The following is a 26571-nucleotide window of genomic DNA, read 5'->3' on the forward strand; positions in this document are numbered from 1 at the left end:
GAATGAAGGCACACAAAATAATTCATGAATTTGGAAAAGCCATTCCTTCACCTCTTTTGTACTAAGCCTTGTGCATTATGATTAAGAATCCAAACAATCCCTCAATTTGTCCAGAGTGCCTCCTCCGTACATTGACTCTGCCACATTCATCAGTCAGATCAAGTTATATTCCTTTCAAAGGACTGCACCATGACACAGTGTATAACATTTGTCCAAAGCGCTCTTAAGATGAAATCAAAGTCCTTGAGAAACTTGGTTTCCACTATGACCTAAAAAAAGATGTCATGCAGATTTCCAGCAGCCTGAAGAAATCCCTCAGTAAAGCCTTCGTCTGGATGTGCTGCTTAGGGCAGTAGCAACGTAGTCCTCCCTAAGAACAAACTCAGCTCCTACCAACTCACTGGTTCATGACCACACAGAAGACAACATGCTCTGATCGTTGGCATAAGCCAGGCATTTTGATGAGATTTACTAAAACCAGGTCACTTTTGGAAGACACAAGCATCTTCTCCGTTTCAGCTATACAATTTTTCTTAAGTCTGTTCTGTTCAGTTTTATCCCATTTCCCAGCACTGAAGAGGAACAGAATAAAGCAAAATGGAAAAAGAAAAAAAACCCAAACCACCCAGAAAGAGACATTCCAAATAAAGTCTGACTTTATTGAAACCATGTTTCCTTTAGATAGTCCGGCTGCCCCTTGACATTGCAAATATTTATGCTTTTCAATTTATTTCAGTTGGAACTTTATTGCTTCACTACTTCCTTATGTGCAAGGGCAACTTTACAAAACAAGCCATCAGGGCTGACAGGTTTCCTTCGAAATTCAAATATTAATTCAGTTGCACATCGAGGGTTCAAAGAAAGACAGTAAGACAATACATGTCACAAGCTCCTAATTCAAAAGATTTCTACAGTATCTTTTTATTTCAGGCAAAACCTCACGGATTAAACAAACCTGTAGTTCTTCAAGTAAATAGGCAAGATGTCATTAGCTTAAAACTAGTTACAGATTCTGTAAGCACTACTTCCTAAGTAAAGTTTCATTGGTTTTAAGCATTGAAGGTAGTAAATTCTAAAATTAAAGTTTTGAATAAAGAAGTTGTGGAATACAAATTCTTTTGATCATCTTGCTACCCCCTATTCTTTCTCAAAGTAATTATTCGTTTCATTTTTCAAGGTTAGACTGGATGAGGCTTTGAGCAACCTGGACTAGTGGGAGGTATCCCTGCTCATGGCAGGGGGTTGGAACTGGATGATCTTTAAGGACCATTCCAACACAAAACATTTTATGATCAAATTATGTAGTAACACAAAAATAGCCAAAGTGTATCAAATCAAAGGTTCTTTATGCAGCAGCCAGTAGCATGATAACTGCAGCTAAATCCAGCAAGAATCTAGAATAAAGAAAATTAAGGCTAAGGAAAACATCTACACCTAGTGCCTTTATACAACTCGTGTTTTTAGTCAAATGGCCTTTGAAATACTCCAGGAATGTAAATGCATTTACTAAGCTAGATTCTAACTTCAGCTTTGAAAAAAAATTTAATAAGCAGTGGAAGGTAAATTTCTCCAAGTATAGATGCATTACATTTTACATTCCAAATAAAAGCAAGACAGCAATTCACACATCATCATAAAGCTAATTTAGGAAAAAAAAAATAGGCGGCATCCTACTCTTGGCTATTTTCAGGCATTGCTACGTTGCTTAAGCCAAGAAAAAAGCAGATTTGTCAGAAATAGGTAAACTATGAAAGCCAATACTTCAGAAGAAGTTAGGATTTATTCTGCAGAGCTCAGACAGAGGTACCTACACCAAAACACTAACTCCCTGCAAATAATGTTTGCTAACACCACCTCAAGACACTCCAGGGACTTGTAGTCAGAGAAGCTGAGCAACCAGTTGCTCAGTAACATGAAGATGATACTGCTCAGGTGCTCAAACACAGGGATTGTTAGTAATGGAAGAATTTGGTGCACTGGCTGTGAAAAATAAGCTTGGTCAAGCCTAAAGAATGAACTAGAGTGATTTGTCTCCTTTCAGGTAAACATTTAAAGGAGAGAGGTTTTCCTGTTGCAGGCTCAGTTTCACCTTTAAATGCAATCTAGTCAGTGTTTTCATATTCTTCAGGCTAAAAACTGGAGCTCATCCTTCCTACCAAGCAGGTGAAACAAATGCTGCTTGCACTCAATACTCATTTTAAACATTAATAACCTTGACAAGGTGGAAGACTGGCCACAGGGACCTTCCCTGAGTCCTGAGCCAGATATGAAATCAATATTATTCATTCACTCTGTGTTGTCTATCCATATCTCTTGATCTATTGGCAATAAGTGTTCTATATATGCTGTAGCAGAAAGTAATAAAGTTGTTGAACTATTACATGATGAACCCACTCAAACAACTGATGCTTTCAGACATTATATGAATTACATCAATAATGGAGAATTACAGCATGAGATCAGGAACAAGCCAGTTTGCTGAGGAGATTCTGCCTACCACTGTAAATCCTCCTATTACTCTGTTGCAACCCAAAAGGTCAGCTTAAAGCTGCACTACAAACAGTTCATCACAACACTTGACTTTGATTTTGTACTGAAATAAAAGTGCTTATATTGTACAGCTACAGCTGAGAACTTACTGCAGCACTGACAGGTTTCACTAACCAAGCAAATTCTGCACAGCTGACCAGCTCTCAAATTTAGAATTTTGCATGCCATGCAGAAAAGCAATGCTGATTTCTGACAACCCTATGTTTATACTCTTCCTTACATATCTGCTTTTGCTAGAGGAGTTTTCTTCACTTGGAGCAAGTCCTGTGTTTCGGAACTCCATGTCTTAATCATAAAAATTCAAGTGTTTGATTCAAGTCACTGTTTCAACTAAACTGCAAAAAAGTCAAAAGAGCATTTTTTAAATGGTATATGAATAGAATCAAGTCAGGGCAGTAGTGAATGGGACTTAGCATCTTCATTTCACAAAGGTGCTTCATTTGGATTTCACCCTGAATATTAAGCTTGCACAATTATCAGAAGTCTGGTACCAAATTCTGCCCATTGTACTGAAGAAATTTTACACAAAGCAAGCAGCATTTTGGATTCCAACAGACATTTCAGGCAGATTGTCATAGTTCAACCTAAGCAAGCAGCCAAGGCACTTGCTCACTCCTTTACCAGCAGGATCAGGGAGAGAATCAGGAGAGCAAAAGCCAGAAAAGTCGTGGGCTGAGAGAAAGACACTTTAAGAGAGAAAGCAGAAAATGCTCACACAAGCAAAAACTGCTCACACAAGCAAAAACCAAGGAATTGATTTAGTGCTTCCCATGGGCAGGCAAGTGCTCATCCATCTCTGGGAGAGCAGGGCCCCACCACCCACAGCAGTGACTTGGGAATACAAACACCATCACTCCAAACATCCCTCCCCGCTTCTTCCTCCCTCTCCCCACTTTGTTACACACTGAACATGACGCTATGTCTGCAATGTCCCTTTGGTCACTTTGGGTCACCTCTCCTGGCTGTGTCTCCTCCCCACCTCCCACACAGCCCCAACCTCCCGGCCAGTGTGGCAGTATGCCTTGGCTCTGCCAAAGCACAGCCTGCAGCCAAAACCAGCACAATGATCCAATATTACTAAAATGTAATGGAAACTGTCTTCAAGTATGGAAGTATTCCAGCTTTATGCCTAAATTACTTTAAGGCCTGCATGTATTTAAAGCCAAACTTACTCGTATAACACATTTATCGATTTGGATCTTGCAAAGAGAAAAGCAACTTCAATGAGAGCTAAGAAGCCTCCAACTTGTGTTTTCTGGCTGAGGTTGCAGCGATAAGCATAATGTTAACATGGTGCTCCTATGTGTTAAATGTTGTGTTGTTTAAATAAAAATTCCTTCCTTTGAAACTGAGAACAAATTACTGAGATGACAGGAAATTCCTAACATAGGATACCTGATTCAAGAATTCACAGGTTTCTTCCTCACAGTCATATGTTGCATTTTTTGCCCCGTATTTTTTCATTACTAAATTTTATCACATTAATATCAAACAGATGAAAACAATTATTTGGGTTTCAGAGCAGCTTAAAGAGATGAACAGCATAATATCCCTGGAGATGAAAATTTGCATGTCTGGCCACGTACCGAGTAAAAGTCACCTCCTCAACAAATGACGAACATTTTTATTAAAGCACATCTTTGAACTTTTAACTTTCAAATGTTTCTTCATTCCACCAGTCTTTTCATGTACTCCTGCACTGATATTTTGAATAAAAAGGAAGCCAGAAAGAGGTGTGTGATTTTGGTTTAATCATCTGCAGCCCTTCTGTGCACTTTTTTAGTTGAAAGTTTGGCTCCAATCGTATCTGCTGTGGTAACTGTGTTAAACTTCAGTTTAACAGACATAAGAGAAGTGTAACACCTACCAGAAACATGAGCACAATTTCCATCTTTCTCTTTTTTATTTAACCACATAAGTACATGTCAACAGTTGGCATAAACTTCATAAAAATACAGTACCTTTTTGTGCCGAAACACTAGTCACAATGTTTATATAAAGACTTTTTCCTGCTTCCTTGAATTCAATTAACATTTTAAAAAGTGACTTCCCAAAAGCCCTTTTTTTGTGAGTTTCCTTATAGAAATTTTTCCAAAATCTGTTCTGTAAAAGTTAAAAAGCTAATGCATTTTCAGCCATTCTCCCTCACCCTCTCAATAAAACAGAGTATAAAAAAATAAGATGTTTTAGAATACTGATCAGTTGTTATACTACTACTTTATCACAGGTTCCCATTTAATTGACACTGTTACAGGCGTGATGGATGGTGTCCCTATAACATCCAGGATCTCCAGATGCTATTAGGGCTGGAAAGACCAGTCACACCAATAGACTGATGTGAACAAAAAAAACCAGTTGAAACAAATCCAAACCATGAACAACACACAGCGAAACATCTTAGACCTTAGCACTCTTATGATGCAGTAGAATCACAATTACTGTGATAGCTCCCAATGGCAATAAACATACAAAAATTCTACCAAGTCAGATAAACGACTAAAGGGCGTCCTTGCACTGGGTATCTCGGAAAGTGAGCTCTCTATTATCTAATTATAATAATGGTGTGACATCAAGATGACAGAAAAACAGCAGAACCAGTCTAATAATGCTGGAGCAATTATACCCACACAACTGACTACACCCATAGCACAACTGGGATAAATTTCGTTTTTCTTTAATGCTGATGAAAAAGTCCAGGCAGGATCTAATATATGGGGAAAGGAAAAAGGGCATTAAATTTTGAAAGTAATTTCTTATCAAGTTAGGCGCTGAAGGTCTAGTTAAGGCAGTGAAGGATTTATTTTAGTATCTTTCTAAGGCTATGACAGATTTTTCCTGAATAAAGCATTTTCCCTTAAAAATTTCATGTATATTATGCCAGCTTATTCTGAATGCATAAGAATGCTAAAAACCCTTGGACACTGAGAAGCTAAACTATTGCTTACTGCAAATATTACCCTTATTAGTCTTCTTTTTTAATATCAATAGGATTCCAATAACATGCACCAAAAAAATGAAGTTTCAAGTCCACCTACGAACTTTTCCATAGCTACTTTTAGCTCTTTTTGGATCAGTGTTAAATAAAATGTGCAAACATATAATCATTTGCATAGCAAATTTCAAGGGACTGACCCTGAAATAGAAATCCAAACTGTTAGGTTTAAGATATTTCTATAATCAGAATTCACTTAAAATGGTAAAAAATAAAATACACATTTTTCCATTTTAAGTCTAGTAAAAAAGATATTTCTGATTTAGAATTCTTACAGTTACTAGTTGAAAGATTTGAAAGACTGATGCTTCATTGCATTGAAATGTTATTCCTTTGGAATCTTCAAGACTCTGTAATTGCTATTTTCAAATACTGTGATGAAATATGGCCTGGAATCCTTGCTCATAAGGGTACATAAAGGAATTTTTCCTCTATTAGCAGGATCTTCGACATCCCAAATTTCAGGCATACTGCAGCCAGGCCTAAAAAACAGGAATATGAAAAGAGAAATGAAGAAATGCCATAAAAAACCCATGAAGCTTCCTTCATAGTGCCCCCATGAATACTTGATTGTGCCATCTGTATTTTTTAGAGTTTGTCTCTGTACTAGAAAAATTATCAGATTACAAAATCAATAAATATAACAGTAATTTAAAAATAGCATTGAGAATGGCTTTTGTGGTTATGTAATTAATAAAGAATTAATTTGGAAGAGGAAGCACATAAAACGACGCAAATTATGCAACACATTATACATTACCAGGGACCCTTAAATCTGCCTATAAAATGGAGTGTGATATACATATTGCTAACATTTCTAAAGAAAATTCAGGAAATAAAACACCTTAAAAAAGTAGCAATTCCTTGTTCTTTACAAAAAATCACAGCCAACATCAATTCCCTGTAAAACTGCCTTTCAAAGTTATAATAACTGTGAATATTCTAATTTTATCAAAGATAACAGAAAAGAAATTGAACACATACATTTAATTTTATTCTAAATGAAAAGAAAATTAAATAAAAAATCCAAACTAATTCTGCTCTGGAGGTCAGAAAGAGAAGGGGGGCCAAAAACCAAGGGGGGGTGAGGGGGGCAGTAAAAGCATAGCTCTTTCTGGAGAACATCTTAAATGTAACAAAATTTTTATTTACTATTAGTGGTCATAACATTTTGGTGCTCCAACTATCTTTTACTCTGCACCTTTTATTCATACCAGGCTTTCATTATACACACACATCTGTTCTTGCCATCAGAGAATAACTGCTTCTTTCCTTTGTAATGACTTCTTTCCTTCAGGGTTTTACAGTTTGAAGTTTAAAAACTCATACCACAGAGCTTCCCAGGTTCACACACAGAACACAGGGCTGCTAATGAGGGTAAAGTCAATTACATCAGTTACTATCTAAAGATGCTGGACAAAAATTATTTTGGACACTTTTAATAAATAAACCACAAATCAAAACTTGATATGAATTTTAGACTACATATTTCAGAAGTGTATCATTCTTGTGAGAAAGAGGGAGATTACTTACTTTTTTCTGCTTACACACAATGACTCTTCAAGGATGTAGTAATTCACTCCTAGTTTTATCAAATCTCTTTTTACTTGACTTGCAGGTTTTCGACTGTACATGGAATACACTACTTTAGTTCTGGCCCTTCAAAAAGAAAAATCTAAGGGTTAGCTGCAATAGAGCATGAAAATGTAAGCTTTAACCTTAGACTGGAGAGGAAGGCTTTTTTATTTCACAAGGTAACTATGCCAAAGCAAAGTTTCCATAAATAGCGCCATTTGCTGAAGTACCATCATGTCTTCAGAAATCTAAGGATTCCAAGAACAAGTTATACAGTTTTTCTGTAGCAGGAGACAACTGTGTAACAGGATCCATGGCTACTGTGAACTGCAAGTGTAAAGATGCCAAAGCAATGCATTCACCATGGAATACTCAGGACTAGAAATGAGCTTGCTTGGACTGGGGTGATCAGGAGGAATCAATCCTGTGCCAAGTCTCTCCACAAAAGATCCCCATCACTGTGGGTCACTATGTCACACTGCCCTTGCTGGGACATTTTGAAATGCAGAGCATAAGACCTGGAGTCCACCTACAGTCATCAAGCCAAATCAGCCCTTGGACACCATGATCCTGTTTTGGAAGTAGATGACCTTTAGGTCCCTCCAAACCAGGCCAGTTCACATCATATCCAGCAACATCCTCCTCTGAATGTGCAAAGCATGATGCTCTTAAAGCCCATCCATCTTCTGACACTTAATACAGGTATTGCCTGTACCTTGTTTTTCCCATAATTTTGTAACTAGGACAGAATATTTCAGTTGAAAGGGACCTGCAGTGATCATCCCAGTCCCACTGTCTGACCAAAAGTTAAAGCCAGTTAATGCCAGGCAGTGAACTAAGGACATAAGGCATGTAAAAAAAATCCCTGCCCTTTCTCTTTTATCCCCCTCTATCTTGCTGCCTTCTTGTTGTGTTGGATTTCTTTCAAGCAGTTTCACCAAATTAACAAAAAAATGATGCTACACTATTAAATATAGTAAAAGAAATTCATGACGTTTTCAGATAAATCAATTTCAATTTAGGCAAATATCCTGATTTTGAAAATAACAAGAGTACAAATCTTAGTAACTCCATCCCAAAATTTCAGCTTCAATAATTAACCAATTATCACAAAAAATGACAGCCCATCACAGAAAGCTAATAGAAATAAATACACTGGCTATCATGGAAAAAAAATTATATCTGTCTACAACGTCAGGAGTAACTAGAATGAAGAAAGGATATAACTGAACTGATGAAATCAAATTCCTTAACTTAATTCTGATTTTGAAGTTTGAAGCCATATCTGTCCCTAGAGTGTATCCTTTCTGATGAACACAAATCCTCAAGGAATAATGTGGTTTCATTCTGACTGAAATAACAAATCCAGTTCTGTGAGATTTCAACAAATTTTACAATATAAAACAATGCCATTCCTATTCTTTATTACAGACATTATGAGAATCAATAGCAGACACAAATAAAACCTCAACTGCAAAATTTACCTCAATCCTGCATCTTCATAGTGAGGATGATTTACAATAGGACGAAGTGTAGACAATTTGACACTTGCCATTGTAGGCATTGCTCCTGCAAAAACTGCATCTGAAATACACAATCAAGGGCATTTTTGAAATGAGGAATCAAACAATTAGAGAAGCAATTCAAATATCTGAGCAGTAATCCCATAGGAAAACCATGAAAAGGGTAGGGTACTCCTTTTTAAAAGGCTGTATGTGACATCAACAGGAAATGCACAAAATCAGTGTTTTAGTTTGGGTTTTTTGTAACCTTGAACTCAATATAAGCAATTAGATAACTAAGCATCTAAGAATGGAGATTTAATTAACTCATTTTTCTTGAATGGGTAGAATAACATGCTTATTAAAACAACTCTTTCATCAGTGTTAAATGGGCAGTAAAATCTCAGTTCACTATGGCTTTAACATATATTCCGTCTAGAACGGCAAGTACCTTGTTTCCAGCCAGTTTTCTGACAGATTTTAGGAAAAGGAGGGGTGCAACCACAACACACATAGACATTTTTAATTCACCTCTAGCAAAACGCTGATCATGTACCAACATACAAGACCAGCATCATTTAAGTAAAAACCTATTTTAATTGGACTTGGCAAAGATGCTTTTGTTGAAAATACTCCACCAGTGGTTAGAACCTCCAGACCAGTAGCCAGGAGTCTAACAAAGACAGCTTCTGGTGCTTTTTTTCACTGGACAGAGCTTTTATGTGGACAAGTAGACATGCCAGAGCTGCAGATAGTAGCAACACCTCTGCAGTCATTTGTGACAGGTTCCATGGTTCAACCTCACAATAAATGGGGACATCCTACATTATTAAATAGTTCACCTTGTCTGGTATTCACTTGTATCCACTCTAGAAGTTCTTCCTGTGGCAAATTGCTAAATTCTCCCATGATGTTCCACTGAGTTCGAAGGTTTGCAGATCCTTCTATTGTCATCAATGCTAGAATAGCAAAGACCAATGTTTTGGGCTGGACTTTATAGAAGAGCCATCCAAACAACTGAAATGCAAGAATCAATTAATTCCTAGACAACAATTCTGTAATGTTGTATGCAGAACAATTCATTTTTATTTCTCTATGAAGAATCTAACATATATTGCACTATAAAAACATATCTGCTATTTCTTCTCCACTAAACTTCAGATTATAATTCATAGTATTATAATATAGTTCAGAACATAATATTATATACAATATATACTGTATTTCAGAATGCAATTCCTAAGAATTACTCATGTTCAACAAATATTGCACATTACATTTGCAATTCTAAATAAATTTAAAAAAAAAAAGAATTTTAAAAATTCACATTAATGTAAACTTTTAAAGTTGAATGTCAAATCTCAGATATCAAAATCTGCAAGGAAAGATGATTCAATAAAGCTAACAGGACTTTAACGGTATTTTATCTCCTGTTTCTATCTAGAGTTTTTATCTTAGTATACAGATTAGAGATTGTACTACAAACTTTTGAAACATATTAGAAAGACAGACTTGGAAGACAGTAAGCTTAACGCTGCTTTATACCCCACTCTTTCCTTTCTTCAGCTGGGGCTTGCATTGTTTCCTAAAAGCAATTTGCTGAAGGCCCTAAGCAAATATTCATAAATACATGAAAAGGGGTAGTTAAAAAAGTAGTACTAAATTTGCTGTGTGGAAGCTTAATTTGAGCAGTAACACTTTATCACATCCATACCTGAACCATTAAATAAGAAAGTATAAACTACATTTTTTTCCCAATTAGAAGGCTCCACACATCAAAAATATCAAACTCACACTAAATAAATACATTTAATTCATAGTACTGTTATTTGGGTTTTTTCAATTAAAGCATGAAGCAATGAAAGAAAGTCTCTCAGTAGAAGCTCCCACAAGGCTGACTACACCAATTAAGTAGTGTGTTTTATCTTTCTTATGAACTAACCACAAACTACCTCAGATTATTAAAATTCTCCAGTCACCTCTCCAAAGATACAGTATACTCTACTCTCATCCCTAAAGACTCACTAAACACTCAGAGAAGAACAGCAATACTATCCAGAGAAAGTTAATTTCCCAAACAGGCCTGACCACTGTGTGGATCTGGAAGGATGAAGTGAAATTAATTCATTTGTAGGCTGCTCTGCATGAGTAAATCTCCCTTTCACCAAAAGCTGCAAAAATGTCACTTCATTGACATGTTAGAACTTTGACAGTTCCACAACTTTTAAAATCAAAGAAAATTACATTACTGTCACGTTTTTATAAAGCCTCATTGATGTTCAAAGTCTCTGAATTTAGCACTATTTTGTTTACACAAGGAGCCTAAAATGATTGAATATATATGCAATGTAAAAAAAGCATTTCTTTCATTGGATGCTGTTCCTTATGTTTTTTTTTAATCAATTCAAGCTTTTGGGTTGCTTTTTAGTTTTTTGGTTAGTTTCCCCAAATGAATACTTTAAGTATTTCTCCAGCTATTTTATTTTGTTTTCAAAATTTCCATTCAGGATAGCATCATTTTCCCTAACAGAAAGAAGAAATGTGTGGATGCAAATGGTCAAAAGTCTGAACAGTAACAGCAGAAGATCTGGGCCTAACTTGAAGAACAGTGAGTTCCATGACATATCTGAATCATCCCTAATTTAATTACTCCTCCTTGTTCAACCTAAGAGAAGTAAAGGTTCTAATAGCAGGTTTCTCATACTTAAAATGCAGCTGTACAGAAGAAGGGAGTTACTCCCTTTGTAAAGATGCAGCTACTTTAAATTTTCTTTTCATTAAAAATCCTTTCTTGAAAATGTGCTATGAAGTGAATTACTTTCCAATGAAAATCAACATTAGGTCACTTCTTTTCATCAGAAAGCATTCCAGACAATGAAAATACTCTTTATTTGAAAAAGAACATTATCATTTTTATTGCCCATCAGCTGCCACAGGCTGCTGGTAATGGAAAAATGGAAAGTGCAGGGATTCACACAATGGGCTGAAACAACACAACATACAAAATTTCTTTTCCATGTGCAAACAGTAATTTTTAGCCTCAAAAGAAACTAGATATACTAACATACCACTGCAGATAAGCTTTCATGGCCTGCTAGATGAAAGGACAGTGTTGACCTCAATTGCAGTAAGATAAATGCCTGTTTTAAATTTGCTTAAATTTTTCTTGCATCTGTAAAACCAAACTGTCACTTATTAACTTATGTTCATTCAAACATCTAAAACTTTATCCAATGATATACTGTACTGAGTGTTAATCAATCATTTTGTCACAAATCTCATCTTCCTCCATCCAAGAAATTCTGGATCAGTATTGCACACACAATTAGATTTTTCAGCCTCAAAAAACTACTTCTCCTCAGCTGCCAGTAGGATAGAAAAAGCTCATCAAAAAACACTTCATATTTTCCTGGCCCTACAAAAACAAGCAAACCAACCAAAACAAGAACAAAAAAAAGTTTTCTTATTGTTTGCTAAGTCTTAGAGGTGATCTGCTCAATGGTGGCTCAACAGCCTTATGGGCCAGTGTTTGTGTACCATGCTGAAGCCAGTCCTGTATTGCTTGGAAGATTGTCAGCCTCTCCCTACTACAGCAAGCACACATCTGTCAGACCAGGAAAAAAATCCAGCTTGTCTTCTACAGGTATCAATCAGCACCAACCTGGGGAACAGCTGAACAGGCAAAAGAACCTTCACTAATAACAGGAGAAGGAAATCAATTTTATTTCCCCTTATGCTGTTCACCTAAAGTTGGATTCACCTGAACACTTCTCCTCAGGCCCAAGCCAGGGCCAGGATATCCCCAAGCTGTATTATGTATCACTGCTGGTCATTTATCCCTTTCTGCACAAAATAAATGTCTGACCTGCAGCAATCTAAAGCCCTTCCCTAGCACTCATGACCTGTTTCCTTCAAGCCTCCATGATGCTGCAGTGAAGGAAGGAAAAGTTACTGGACCAGAGTCACCTGATCCAACAGGGGCAGCTCCCAGAGCAGGTTAGCATCTGCAACTGCAGCTTCCTGAGAAGCTTGCTCTCACTCCACAACAGGAAACAGCAGAACAATCAAAGGGCCAAAATGCAGTTGGAAGCAGCAGATAAAAAAATATTGACAAAATACTGTCTACTGTCCTCCCTTCCAATAGTTACACATTTACGACACAAGGCATCCTCTAAGATCCAACATGCAACAATTATGAAAAGCACCAGCATTCACTAACTGGCCTGATGACCTCAGCTGCAGTACTAAAAACACACAACAATCCAGGAAAAATTACTGAAATGCTATCACTCTGGTGCTTTAAAAAAAAAAAGTCACCATGCAGCTAAAAAAAAATCAGCACAGATTTTACTGTGCTGATATATAAATACTTTTAGTTCTGAACTTCACTACAAAACTCTACTACTACTACCACACCACCACCACAACCAACAGGGCAGAAAAGACCATCAAGAAATATACAGTTAAAAAATAACTAAGAACAAATCAACTTTGGACAGCATTAATCTAAATCATAACTGTTATCTAGAAACTGGATGTTAAAAGAACATTTTTTCATTTTGTTCCTCTGACTTCTGAAAAGCAGCTTCATTTCAAATTACTCAGAAACACCTTATGAAAGTTCACTTAGAAAAATAACCAGTGCAACTGCTATTGCTTGAACAACCAGATCACCTAGGAGGATGCCTGCATTTCAAGAACAACTAAGAGCTGCAAAACTGGACATCTGTGAATCTTCCAGAATAGCAAGCATGTAGAGGAGATTTCTAAGTCCCAATTACAGGGTGGCTAAAGAAAGAGGTTTTGATAATTTCTTAGCATTTTACATTTTAACTGTAGAGATTAATCTGATTTTGGCAAATGCGTGGCACTTTAACCTATGCCAAGTACATCAGGCATCAGAAAGGGATGAGCACATTTAAGCAGACTGATACAGTGTAATCTGTCCAGTGTTATAAAGAACTACCCTTCTCTAAAGATCATTTAGGAAGCAGTTCAGTTTTCTGGGAAACAATTATTTGTTCAGCTAGCCCAACATGAGATAGCTTTCTCCTCTTTGCATAAATCTGTCTCATTCACTCATCCTCCAGTTGTTTGACACGGGTATCAGCTGCTCCACAGACAGGAACTGCCTTCACCATAGCACCCTAATTCCCTTTTAGACACTTTCTACAACAGCACAGTGCATGCAGGGTGACAGGAACCTCTGAAGGCTGGTTTGAGCATGGTCACCCAGAGCCAAGTGTCCCTGATCCATGTCCAGCTCCGAATACCTCCAAGGATGGACCTGATTCTTTGGACACTCCACCACGTCCCTGGGCAATCTGTGCCAACGCTTTTCACCCTCCCAGTGAAAAGGTTTCCCCATGTCCAGAGGGAACTGCCTGCATTTCAGGGTCTGCCCATCGCCTCTGGTCCTGTCATTGGGCACCACATGAAAGACTCTGCTATTTCTCCCAGCTCTGCGCCATCAGCAAACTCGCTGAGGGTACCCTGTGCCCCACCCTTCAGCCCATTAACAAAGACACTGAGCAGCCCTGGACCCAGCACAGGCCCCTCAGGTTACTGGCCTTCAACCAGACTTGGCACCACCCATTTCTGGGCCCAGCTGTTCAAACATTTTTCAATCTACCTTTCCTGTCTGCTTCCCAGATAAAGGACTACTTACCCTACTTTTGCTGCATGTTCAAAGCTTCTAAAATAGCTATTTAAATAAGAGATTTAATCACGTTCACTTCTCAGAAACACAGATAATGAAACATGGAAAGCCTATTCTAAGACCTTTTATATCTGGAGGAAATCTAGTTAATATTTGATGTTACAGATTATTCAAAGTAGTAAGATTAAGTCTGAGGCATATGAGTTTTGATTTTTATGACTGAAATGTTTTCAACAAGCAAGACTTCAAACGAGACTTCTAGAAAGAATTAATAGGCAGGAAATATGCAAGGCAGTAAGCTCTGAAGAGCTGTGAAAACACAGTGTAAACAAAGACAAACACTGGATAAAATTAATAGTCAATAAAAACTTGCAGTGGCATAGAGGTGTGCAAACACAGTAAAATCTAAGAGATGTCTCCCTGTGCTCAAGCTTGATACACAGCATGCTAACTCATATAATAATGCAGTTGGACAAGGTGCATAAAGCAAGACTTTTGCTTTATTTGGGAAGAGGGGAGAATGGAACCATTTTTGACAAGCAATATAATCTGGTTTATTTTTATCTGGTACCCTCAGATTCAGCAATTACACACAGAGAAATCTGCTTTAGGACAAATATCTGTGTAACGCTCTAAGTACTGAGATAGCTACAGGATAAAAAAGACCTTACCTGTTTTGAACACACCAAGGAAGCCATAATGCACAGATGTGGTGTTAAAAACAGCTTTAGTCTCATGATTAAAATCGCTAGGACACTGTATGCCAACAGCTGCAATGCATGGAATACCAGCTGAAAAGAAAAAAAGAAACCACAAGACACAGAAGCAACTTTGCATCCTTTTCTGCCTTAAACAGACAACTTCATTTTCAGTATAGCTTAAATGATGAGCTTGTCTGAAAGAGTCCAAGTCAAAGTAAAGATATTCATATTTCAGATGGTGATAATGACTTTCTGTAATCTTTTATTTAGAGTGCATGTAGTATGCTGACGAAGGGAATAACAGGAAAGAGAAATATTATCAATAAAAGAAAAAGGAGCTAGAGCAACAGCTAGCTATTAAAAAAAATCCTTAGCCATTAACAGGCTTCACTCAGACAACAACAGAATATGTAAAACTTCTTGTATAACCTCTTTATAGAAGTTAAGAGACCCTGATTTTTAGTGCCCAAAATACACAAGTATAGAGTAAGAGAAGAAAACAAGATCATCCTTGATAATGACACAATCAGAGGCAGCTTGCTTTAGTCTTCTAAAAAGCATCAGATACATCACTCATTACTCCTAACATTAATCTATGTCACTTGTCAAAGTTCTGTGCTATATAGAGGCATTTTTGCAATCAGTGCTTTTATCTGATTGATTATCATAGAATCATTCAAGTTTGAAAAAGCCTCTAAGGTCATGTCCACTCATTAATCTAACACTGCCAAGTTCACTGCTAAACCATGACCTCAGTGCCACATCTACATGTCTTTAAATGCCTGCAGGGATGGTGATTCAACTCCTTCCCTGGGCAGCCTATCCCACTGCTTGAAAATTCTTTTGGGGATTTTTCCTAATATCCAATCTAAACCTCCTCTAAGGCAACTTGAGCTTAAATCACAGACATCTATCAACTCTCTGGGCCACCTGATCCCAGTGTTTCACCACTCTCATTGTAGTAAGATTTCTTCCCTATAGCTTGCCTAAATCTATCTGATTCCAGTTCTAAGTCACTATCCCTTGTCCTAATGGAACAGGCCTGCTAAAAAGTTGTCCTTGTCTTTCTTATACGCCCCCTTTAAGCAATGAAAGGCCCCACTAAAGTCTTCCTGCAGCCTTCTCTTCTCCAGGCTGAACATCCCCAACTCTCTCAGCCTGTCTTCACAGGAGAGATGTTCTCTCCCTCTGTTTTTGTGGACCTCTTCTGGCCCTGCTCTAACAGGTCCACGTTCTTCCTGTGCCGATGGCTCCAGAGGGGGACACACTATGCTGCTTTGCAGTTTTACTAAAAAGAACTATGTGTACTACAACATTCATTATGGCATATCTAAAAATAGAATTTGAACATTACATGTCATGTGAAAACCCAGTAAAGGAACCATCTTCTTCTCAGTCTCCATGTGGAAAACAGAAGGTCCAGCCTAGCTTCAGTGTCTTTTGGAACAGGTACAGTAAAAGCCGAAGATTCCTCTCTTGCACAATCACCCCCATTAGCCAGTATATTCCTTTGTTCAACATTTCAGAGTTATTCTGGTGACATACCAGACCCAACTTAAGATGAGGGAAATAATGATGCAAATACTTAGATGCAAATAAACCATATGTATTAGCATCAGCCCATTGCAACCTGCATTTCAATGCTGAGTATTTGCATTAACACAGGAACAAAATTGTGCAGAAAAAGAATCTTACCTCACCATGGTTAAAACGTTCTTCTCTGAAAAAAATAACAACCCAAAACCCATCATTATTTATGTACAGAAGAAATGGCTTTACAATAAGATAATCTCTAATGGCATTAGACAATGCAGCTAATCCAGTAAACATGAATCAAGTGTTAGAATTTTTTTCCACCCCTCTATCCAAGTTTTGAAATAAATTGCAAATCATAACCATCTTCCTCAATCCCTGTATCTATTTGGAAATCTCGAGTACTGGTTTTAGCAGGTTTTGTTTAATTACTTCCATGAGATGAAACTCTGGTACCTTTATAACCATGAAGAAACTAATGAGGGAAAAAAGAATTTGTATTTACTATTTATACAAATAGTAAAAAAGTAAAAAAATATAAATAGTAAAAAAGCCAAAAAAGCACATAAATACTGCTTTAGGAAAAGAGCAGAAAAGTAAATCATTAAATATAAAATCTATGCATAAATGGCTTTAAGATGTCTAAAACATGTCAGATAACTTTCATTTTAGTTATAATATAAAAATACCATTTGCAATACATCCATTCAGTTACCGAACTGCACATAACTAACCTTTCAAAAAGAACTTACATAATGTAGAATTCTGAACTTTGTAGCATATAGCAAATCAAAACTCAGTTTTACATTAAAAAAGAAGACAATACTTACTTTTCATATCGGCCTGTGTGAGATAAGGAGCACAGAATATATTTAATTGCCTGAAGAAAACAAGAGACAACAAAAAGTATGAACGTACTTTCAAAAGCATTTTGAAGCATTTCCAACATTTGCTAAATTAAACCACACCTGGGTAATCTCTTTTTGAGATAACGCTAAGATAAAAGACATGCAATGTTTCAGCCAGAACTTCTTTTAGAGGATGTTTAATTAGCCAGGCAGTTAGCAGTTATCCCATCTGTTCCTGTGCAAACTGTAAGTTGTTTTTACACAAACGATACATAATCAAATTTACAAAAACAGTTATAAACTCCAGTTTAGTATTCATCAGCTAAATAAAAGAAATTTCTTCTATCTGTCTCAGGACTGGACCTTTGCAAAAATCTTTGCAATGAGAATACAGAATTTTAAATACATGTTCTTGAAAACCTGTGTTTTTCTGACTGTATTGGGTTTACATGTCAAGGTTTCAGTATCAGGAGCAGTGCAGGGGTGGCTTCTGTGGGAAGAGAGCTAGGGCTGCTCCCACGTCAGAGGCCAAGCTCTAGACAGCTTCAAACCAGATCTACCACTGGGCAAAGCTGAACTCATCAGCAGCACTGGTGGGGCCCCTGTTGATAACATGTTCATAAAAAGGTAACTCTGCAGCATGTTTAAGAGAGAGCAGCAAGAAAACTGGGAGTGAAACGAGACTCAAGTCACTGAGGTCAGTGAAGGAGAGGGAGGAGATGCTCCATAAGAACCATGAGACTGCATCTTTTGGAGAACACCACAGTGATATAAGTTGTTTTTCTTTTCCCGTGGAGGGCAATGAAGGGTTATGGTGGAGCAGACAGAAATTCACCTGAGACCTGTGCAGGAGCCCATGCCAGAGCAGGTGCGCATGCCTTGAAGGATGCTGCAACCCACAGAGAGCCCACAAAGGAAACAGCTCGTGGCAGGAACTGCAGCTTGTAGACAAGAGCCCACAAAGGAGCAGGTTTTCTGGCAGGAGCTGCAACCTCTGGGGGACTCATGCTGGAGCAGTCTGTTTCTGAAGAACTGTACCCCATGGAAAGGACCTGACCTATGCTGACCCCATTGTTAAAACAACTGCAGCCTATGGAACGGACCTACTGAGCCTGGGGATGAGGAGAAGATGGTTTTAGCTTTTTGTTTTCATCTTGCATTTTATTTTTAATTCACAAAATATTTAATTTGATCTTCCTCAATTCATGACAGTGAATCAGAGAGTGAAGCCCCCATACTTATCTTGACCCATGAGATTTTTCTACTCATATTCCCCCATCATAGTGAGGGTAAGGAATAGCAGCATCGCTTGGCAGGCACCTGGCAGTCAGCAAAGGTTAACCCATCATATCAATTTCTTCCCATATAAATGTCTTCCCATATCAAATAAATAAATAAATAGCAATCCCTTCAAAAAAAACCCTGAAATGTAAGTTTAAGGTAAAGGTAACTCACAAAATCAATCACTTACCCTTTTGATGATTACCCCAAAAACCACCAGAACAACTGGTAATAGCAGAGTCTTTGTGTATCTTACTGGAGTCTAAAATGGAAATCAAGTTCTTTAATTGCTTCCCCTCATCCCCTCATCTGTAATTATTTCAATCACCATTTAAAGAAATTAATATAATGAGACCTTTCTGGAGTAAAATGTAAATGTAAACTCCACTCAGCAATCATACTAAAGACATAATACTAGGGTCATCAGTAAATTATTTCCAGTTCTTTGGCAAGCCATTCAAAGATGAGAAATAGTTTGTATCTCATCTGAATTTGAGTACTATAGGTTGACTTATCTATAAACATTCTAAATGCATATCTAGGCAGTGATAAATTAAAGGAAGTCTATTAATGCCACATGATGAACTTTCAATGCTGTTCTCCTGTCTAAACTTATCACATAAGGCCCTTGCAGCTCTCAGTACACTTTCCATACACTCAAAACCAGGTACTGAGAGCCCCATAAAATCTTGTTTGCAGAACTGTAACCTTTCATTTATTCCTGAGGAAGCACTTCTGTCATTGAAGCTAGCATATTTCTTAGATCTAAAATCAAAACACTACTTTGGTTTAAGTTCACTTAAATGCAATAAACCCAATTAAATTTAGCTTTAGTTCATTAATTTATCTTTTCAAGTATGTATTTGAACTTATGATGGCAGTAGGACATGTGGTTCTGAAATGTTTTAAGTTACAAATAAAAATAAAGCAAGAAGTTCCCTCTTCCAAAATCACATTACCTCTTTTTCCATGAAGTCAAACTCAGCAGCGCAGGTATACATTAATGTATCAAAATCCTTGTAGCCAATAAATTTAGATTTCAATATATTTCCTATATGAGCCTGGTAGGATACACAGGAAACAAATACCAAACTGTAGTAAGCAAAAACAGTCGTGTTTTCCATAACAAAGTAGTATAAATATGATAAATTACACTTTATTGAGAAATATTTTTAATTAGAACAGAATTTTATATCACTTACAGTATTGTTACAAGAGCACCAAAAATCTACTTCCAGTGTATTAAATAACATCTTTGAGTCTAACACAGATGGTATGGTGTTATATAAAAAGCAGAAAACAGCAAAAAAATTAGTTCCAGAGAAGAGTGCATTGACAAACTCAGTAAATAAAGGTGTAGGTAGAAGATAGCCAAGACAAACAAAGGCCTGTAAATCCACATTTAAAAACAAACACATAGAGCATTCACTAAGACAAAAGTATTTGTAGTTTTGCAAATTTTGGTAATAAGATCTCAAAGCGATAATACATAATGAAAGAAAAAGCAAATATACAATGTCTCTCCCACTTCTCTAAAACAAATTCTGGAAATTCAGGAAAGTACATCAGTAAGATGTCAAAATCAAATATTAGGCATGACAAAATTTTTGTAAGATACCAACCAGATACTCTGATAATAGAACTTACATCATCAGCTATTCCAAACACAAGAGAAGTCAGGTATTTCAAGGTGACTGTCCCAAATAACCAGGCACATCCTTCAATGACCTTGAAAAAAATATTTAGAATGAAATGGTTGTCTTTAACTTTTACAAATTTTTTCTTTTTTAAAAAGCTTCTTAAATTTAGCCACTATTTATAAACTCTCCTATGTTATGGCTGAATAATTTTGTGCCACTGCCTTATACTACAGCTGTACCACTGCATACAACAGTGCAGCAGAGGGGGTAGAAAAGTTATTTTGAAACAGGGGCAGCCTCGCTGTCTGTTCCATCTGTTTTGCACATATCCGTGTGCAGGGATTGTTTCTGGACAAGAGCTGCTCCATATTATACCAGGTTGTGCTAGCCTGGTAATTCAAATCTTTGGAGGAATTTGATGATTTATAGCACTGTCGCAAGATGATCTGAGGTTAGAAGTTGATGGAAATAAAAACAAACTATGTCCAGTTACTCCTTTTAGTTATGTATCAAGTTTATTCCTGTACCAAGAAGGTTAAATTCTTGGCAGTGTAGCTTAATCTAGCTAATTCTTTATAAAAATGGATCAACTGAATAGGACAACCTGTGCCTGCATCTTGTATTTGGGACTCACAGCAGATGCTTTCAGAGAGAATGCAACAAAAAACTGATCTTTGCCCTAATGTAACCAGGGTTTTATGTGACGATGGGCTGCATTCAATCAGCTCATTTCATGGCTGCTAAGAAACCTAAATACCTAGGAGGTATCCTAATCCTTTACTGAATGCCTCTGGGTATTTTTCTTCCACAGCACCTTTAAAAAGTCATATTTTACTTTTCTTCACTGGCTTTGTCATATTTACCTTTATTTTATTCTACCTTTACAATACGTAGAATTCTAACATATTTTAAAATCTCAGCTATTTGGTAAATCTACATTAATAATTATCTTCATACTCAATGTCAACAGATTTTGGTGGAAGGCATTATAGTTTTTACTTTTTTTTTATGTAAGACACATTGACTGAGACTACATGCAATATGTACAATGTTACATATGAATTTACAAAATAAAAAAAAGAAATTCTGCTTTCTCTACAGGTCCTTCTCTCTGATTTCCATCAAGTATTCTCCTTTTTGGTGTCTGCTCAGTAATGAATTGGTGTGTTCAGAGAACTCTGCGTAAGAATACTGATATTTCTCTGCTGAATGGTAGCATCTTATTTAGGATCAATTATTTTATATACATTTTTAGGTTGGTGGTGGTCTTTTGAAAACTTACCATTTAATCCCACCATCCTTTGTTTCTGACCTTCTAACGTTCATACCTTATCTCATGGAGTTTAGTTTCTTTTATAGTTCCAGTTAGACAGCTTCTCCAAAAAGTTCCTGAAATTTATGTACATTACATTCACCCACACACCCTTATCTACATCCTTCAGAGGAGTCAAACATTTTGCAAGGCACGACTTCCTTTCACAAAGGCTGCACTGGATGTCTCTCTGCACATACATACAGCTTAACACCTTCCTCACCATACAAGTTCTTATTCTTTTACAAACCCCAGATTTTTTAGATTGTCGTTCCACAAGTGCACTGGATCTCCATTTCAGAAAACTGACATGAAATTTGCCTACACTCTGATTTTCTCTGGTACTACAGCCAGGCATGTAGCCACACACTGCAGTTTCCTATTAATATTTTAATTCCTTCCTATTCTAATTCCTTTATAATAACTGCATGAATTTCATCCAGTTTTGCTAACAGCTCACCCTTCACTTAATAAGAATGCCTGTCTTAAGTCAGGCATAGTTTTGGTAGGCTCCCATTTGAGGTGTTTTTACATGTTAACATCATGTCTTATGCAGCAAGTCAATTCTCATGTTTTCTACAGTGTTACATTTTATTCATAATAGTTTTGGGAGTGTTCTCCCTGTCTGGACATGACTTCTACTCTCCAACCTCACCTACACACTCTACAGTATTTTACTCTGACTTGCTTCCCTATGCAATTTTAAGATGTTTGCTGTTGTCATAAAAATATCCTTAAAAAATTCTATAGATAACCACATTTTAGTGAATATCAAATGCAGTACCTTAATCTCCATTTCTGCAAGCACTGTTAGCCTTTTACTTGCCTTTTCTAAATTGACCTTTACTTTAAAAGGATTTCCATACAGATCTTAGATTTTGTAAACATGTAAAGTTGTCAATGTGAAATTAAATGTGTTGCCATTTAAAGGTTATTTCAGCTTTCTCATATAAATGTGTGTTTATGCTCTCTTTATTTCTTCAGGAATTTAACACTAATTGCTGAGAATGTTGACAATTTATTAAAGACAGTAGCGCAGCTATAGTCCTTGATTTTCAATTATTAGAAATGAAACCAGAAGTTGTTTCTGTATTTGACAAAAGCAAACAAAAAAAAGTCATCGTTTTTCCCTGAAATTTCAAAATATTCAAAATTCCTTACCCATACATAGACTTCTCTTTTGCGCCTCTTCAAGATTTTTGGACTCCATTCAAGAATTCCCTAATAAAAAAAAAATTAATGCATATTTTCAGGTAACATAATAACAACAAGCTATTCCAGTATGCTGAATGAGAGGTTTTTCCTTTTGGTAAGCCTATCACACCATATATTTAGTTATTAAAAAATCTTCCAGAATTAATACAACCTGAGATATGAATATATATAGTATGATTTCACCCTCCACTGGCAAAACTTGCCAACAAAGAAACTCTGACTGCAGTTTGAGTACAATTATGGAAGACTACTTTTCTCCTGAATGAGTAAGGAGATTTTGCATTATTCAGTTCTGAGCTTCTTTAAATCAAAACCAATGGGAAACTGAGCTCTGTCTGCTTCTGTGAATGACAAGAGACTGAAGCAAGAAATAAACTGCTGGCAGCATTAATACAAACAATTTTCAAGTAAGGCAACAGAGTATGGAAGGTGGTAGGAGTCACACCTTTCTGTTTCACAACGTGTTCATTTTGTAACACAAGGAAGACCCATTTTAGGCTAATTTGATGAACAAAGTAATTAAAAGCTTCCAGAAATCCAGTCCATATGTGAGACTGAGGCCAGTATAAGTATCCAAATAACACACAAACAACAAATACTTTTATCAAAGCAGAAAATGGGCAAGGAACTCAACAGGTTGAGAACTCAAACTGTACTTAATATGTAATTACAACAGCTGCTACAAGAAACTAGAATAGATTCATAACAAGCAAACTATACTACAGCAAATATGCAGCCAAGGCAGTCTACTCTAGCATAAGTGAGAAATTGCCACACTCTTGCTGATTGACAAAATTTAAACAGGCAAAAAGTATCAGAAATTAAGATGATTTGCAGAAAGCTAAATAGGATCTGCTCACAACACTTTCTCTCCTATTTCTTATGTACATAAATCCTTTATGAGGAACTATACAAAAGTGAAAGAGCTTGTGGGGTTTTGTCCTATTTAAAGAAAGATTAAGATAATGAATAGTGAGATGATGAATCTTCAGTGAGTAATTTTGCGAACACTGTGGTATGATGCAGCAGTTTCAAACAATCTTAAACCACTGTTATATATGGCTTAGTCATTTGTTCTGCACTAGAGGATTTACTATCAATAAGAAGCATTTAAATGAAGCTCCTTCTTGCTCATGGTTCTTATTTTACAGTTACTCTGGTCAAAATTACATACATGGTACATTTTATATTTTAATAAAAAGAAGTGAACTATAAAAGTAGAAGAGCTGAGTCTTAACTGAATTTCTCTTACAAAGAGGCTTTGGTGTAAATCCACGATTTCCTGAATCAGTATGTACGCCATCACCAGATATCTTTATGGTCTGATCCTGTTTCTCATGTGAAGGGTTCCTCATCTGTCTGGTAATGCAGCAGTTGCACATTTTACATCAATACATATATAAAAGTACAGCACCGCAGTCTCAGCACAGCATATGATTCCTCTTAAACAACTTACCGAGATAACTACTAAAGATGCAGCATAATATGATGTCAGTAACATTGAATTACCAAACATCAGAATAAAACACACCAGAAGAGATACCTGAAAGAATAAAAATTATTCAATTCAAAATAGAAAAGGTAATGATTACCTAATGTGTTAACAGCTTTAAATTTAAAAACACCTACTTTACAGCAAAGTGCAGTCCTGATACACTTGCAGATTTGTTCTGAAAACACTGATTGTAAGGAGCTAATGGCAGCAGGTAGCCAAGTGTAGATAATTGTTTTAATTTATTCATTAAAAGTATGCAAGAACAAATCCTGGATAAATTTATGTAATATAATACATAAATTTCTGAAGCTACTTCTAACATATTAATTTTTTTTCTAAATTACTGTATTATTTCTCTTTATCCTGTTTGTTACGTTTTAGAATTCTGGACAAACGTAAAAATTAATAGAATGTTTGATGTCTTCTTTCTTCCTAACTGACAAATATTTATTTAAAGTACTATCATCATCAAAGTCAAGGAAGCAGAACTCTGTCTTGTCATATGCACCCAATTCAAGGCTGAAATACAACTTTCATCCACTATCCTGATCTACTGTGCTCTCTTTTTTAACAGAAAGCAATCTGAATTACATTTTCCAACTTGGCGGGCAAAAATCAATAAGCAAGCTCTGTCTTCTTTTATACACAGGAATAAGTAAAAATAACACAGTAATTTGCAGACTTTTCTACTTCCCTCTTCACATAGTTAAGACTTTCATTTTCCACAGAAGGAGGAGGGTAGGAGGGAGGAAAAAATTGAAAACACCACGAAACAGACTGGCAGTTTACCCAGACTCAATAAGCTGTCGCTGTAACATAACATGACTGTTTATCTATCTGAAAATAGGCTATTTATGGCACTTCAGCACCTAAATTATGATATAACTATTGACATAAGCCAGAAAGCTTAAGTATGTCATCCTGCTTCTGTCAAAAAGCTACCAAAGAAATCTGCTTATTTTGTTCCTGCTTTACATGACCAAAAAATCACACAGAACTTAACATTGCCTTTAGTTTATCATTTACAGTATTTCAAAAAATGTTTTAAAACATATGAAATATAATTTAGCTTCTTTTCTGGGGAAATACTTTCTTTTCACCCACTGAGTTAGCATAGTACAATTTTAGCAAAACATATTTTTAAGCGCCATCACATTTCTTAAAAAAACTTGTCTACATCTTCCTTTGTATTTAAAACTGTAATCTCACTTCAAAAAGCAAAACTTGATCACTATCTCAAATTTAAAAATTAAAATCAGGTATTATGCAGAAACTTACACATCTTTTACTTATCATTTCCCTTTTTTCTTGACTTTCTGGCACAGTTTTAAAATAAAAAAAGATTTTCAACTTAAAAATTTATTTTCTTGTCCTCCTTTTTAAGTGTCTCCCCAAATAGTTAAACCACAAGATCTCTGGATAGTCAAGACTACAGTAGTTTTCAAAACCCAATTTTAGTTCCAGTCCAGACTCCTCCCTCCCCTATCACTGCATGTTTTCAACCTTTGTGCAACTAAGGAAAACACTTCAGACAAATGGTCTCTTTTCATGCTTTGACCTGTTTGAGGGGACTTAAGGTTTATTTTAAAAAACATTACCATATGAGCAGACAGTATCTTCTGTAATTTGCTGGAGTCAATATAACCCATAATACACACGGCAAATAATGAAGCTATCTAAAATGAAAAGTGAAAGAGAAGTTAAAACAATTTGCACTGGTGTACTCCTTCATGCAAAAGAAAAGATTATTCAAACAATCATTAACTTTTATTGCTACTTTTTACTTAGTACTTAGACATTTCATAATTATTTCTTTCAGAAATCCTGTTGTGGTGCTCTAAATAAGAATTATCAAATCCAGTTGAATATTTAAGAAATAAGTACTCAACTTTATAAAAATGCAAGCCACCAAAATACAGCACTAACACATTACCTTTCACCTTTAAATTGAAAACAAAATTTAAAAAAAAAATCTAAACACAAAAAACCCCAGACCAAGCACACGAAAACCCAAACCAAACAAAAATGGAAAAAAAAAAACAAAACCTAATAAACAAAAAAACCCAAATGAACCAAAACAAAAACCCCAAAATATAACAGTCAAAACCACAAAAGAATTACTAATTAATTTTAAGTTTTCAGCAAAGTATGGAAAAATCCACAATTTGCTGCTGAGGAAAATAAGGCTCAAGAAAATATGGATCAGACAGCATCTTAAAAGTCATATGGGAAATTAATGAAATTATGAAGTGAACCTGAATTTTCAAA

The 26571-nt window shown here is 36.2% G+C and overlaps 1 protein-coding gene across 1 annotated transcript in view; it reads right to left on the bottom strand.

Annotated features, from left to right (window-relative positions):
* Positions 1–4434: 4434 nt before the first annotated feature.
* The window catches only part of DPY19L1 (dpy-19 like C-mannosyltransferase 1), a 44532-nt gene continuing 22395 nt past the window's right edge, over positions 4435–26571 (bottom strand). Inside the window, exons 11-23 of the mRNA XM_059479930.1 lie at positions 25902–25979; positions 24265–24351; positions 22755–22814; positions 20289–20369; positions 19601–19702; positions 18832–18903; positions 17343–17392; positions 16675–16699; positions 14950–15069; positions 9462–9636; positions 8602–8701; positions 7076–7201; positions 4435–6024 (exon numbers count right to left, since the gene is read on the bottom strand). Coding sequence (XP_059335913.1) covers positions 5868–6024; positions 7076–7201; positions 8602–8701; positions 9462–9636; positions 14950–15069; positions 16675–16699; positions 17343–17392; positions 18832–18903; positions 19601–19702; positions 20289–20369; positions 22755–22814; positions 24265–24351; positions 25902–25979 — 1233 coding nt within the window. The 3' untranslated portion in view covers positions 4435–5867. The remainder of the gene's footprint in view (positions 6025–7075; positions 7202–8601; positions 8702–9461; positions 9637–14949; positions 15070–16674; positions 16700–17342; positions 17393–18831; positions 18904–19600; positions 19703–20288; positions 20370–22754; positions 22815–24264; positions 24352–25901; positions 25980–26571) is intronic.

This window comes from Ammospiza nelsoni, chromosome 1 (genome assembly GCF_027579445.1).
Source record: "Ammospiza nelsoni isolate bAmmNel1 chromosome 1, bAmmNel1.pri, whole genome shotgun sequence".
NCBI lineage: Eukaryota > Metazoa > Chordata > Aves > Passeriformes > Passerellidae > Ammospiza > Ammospiza nelsoni.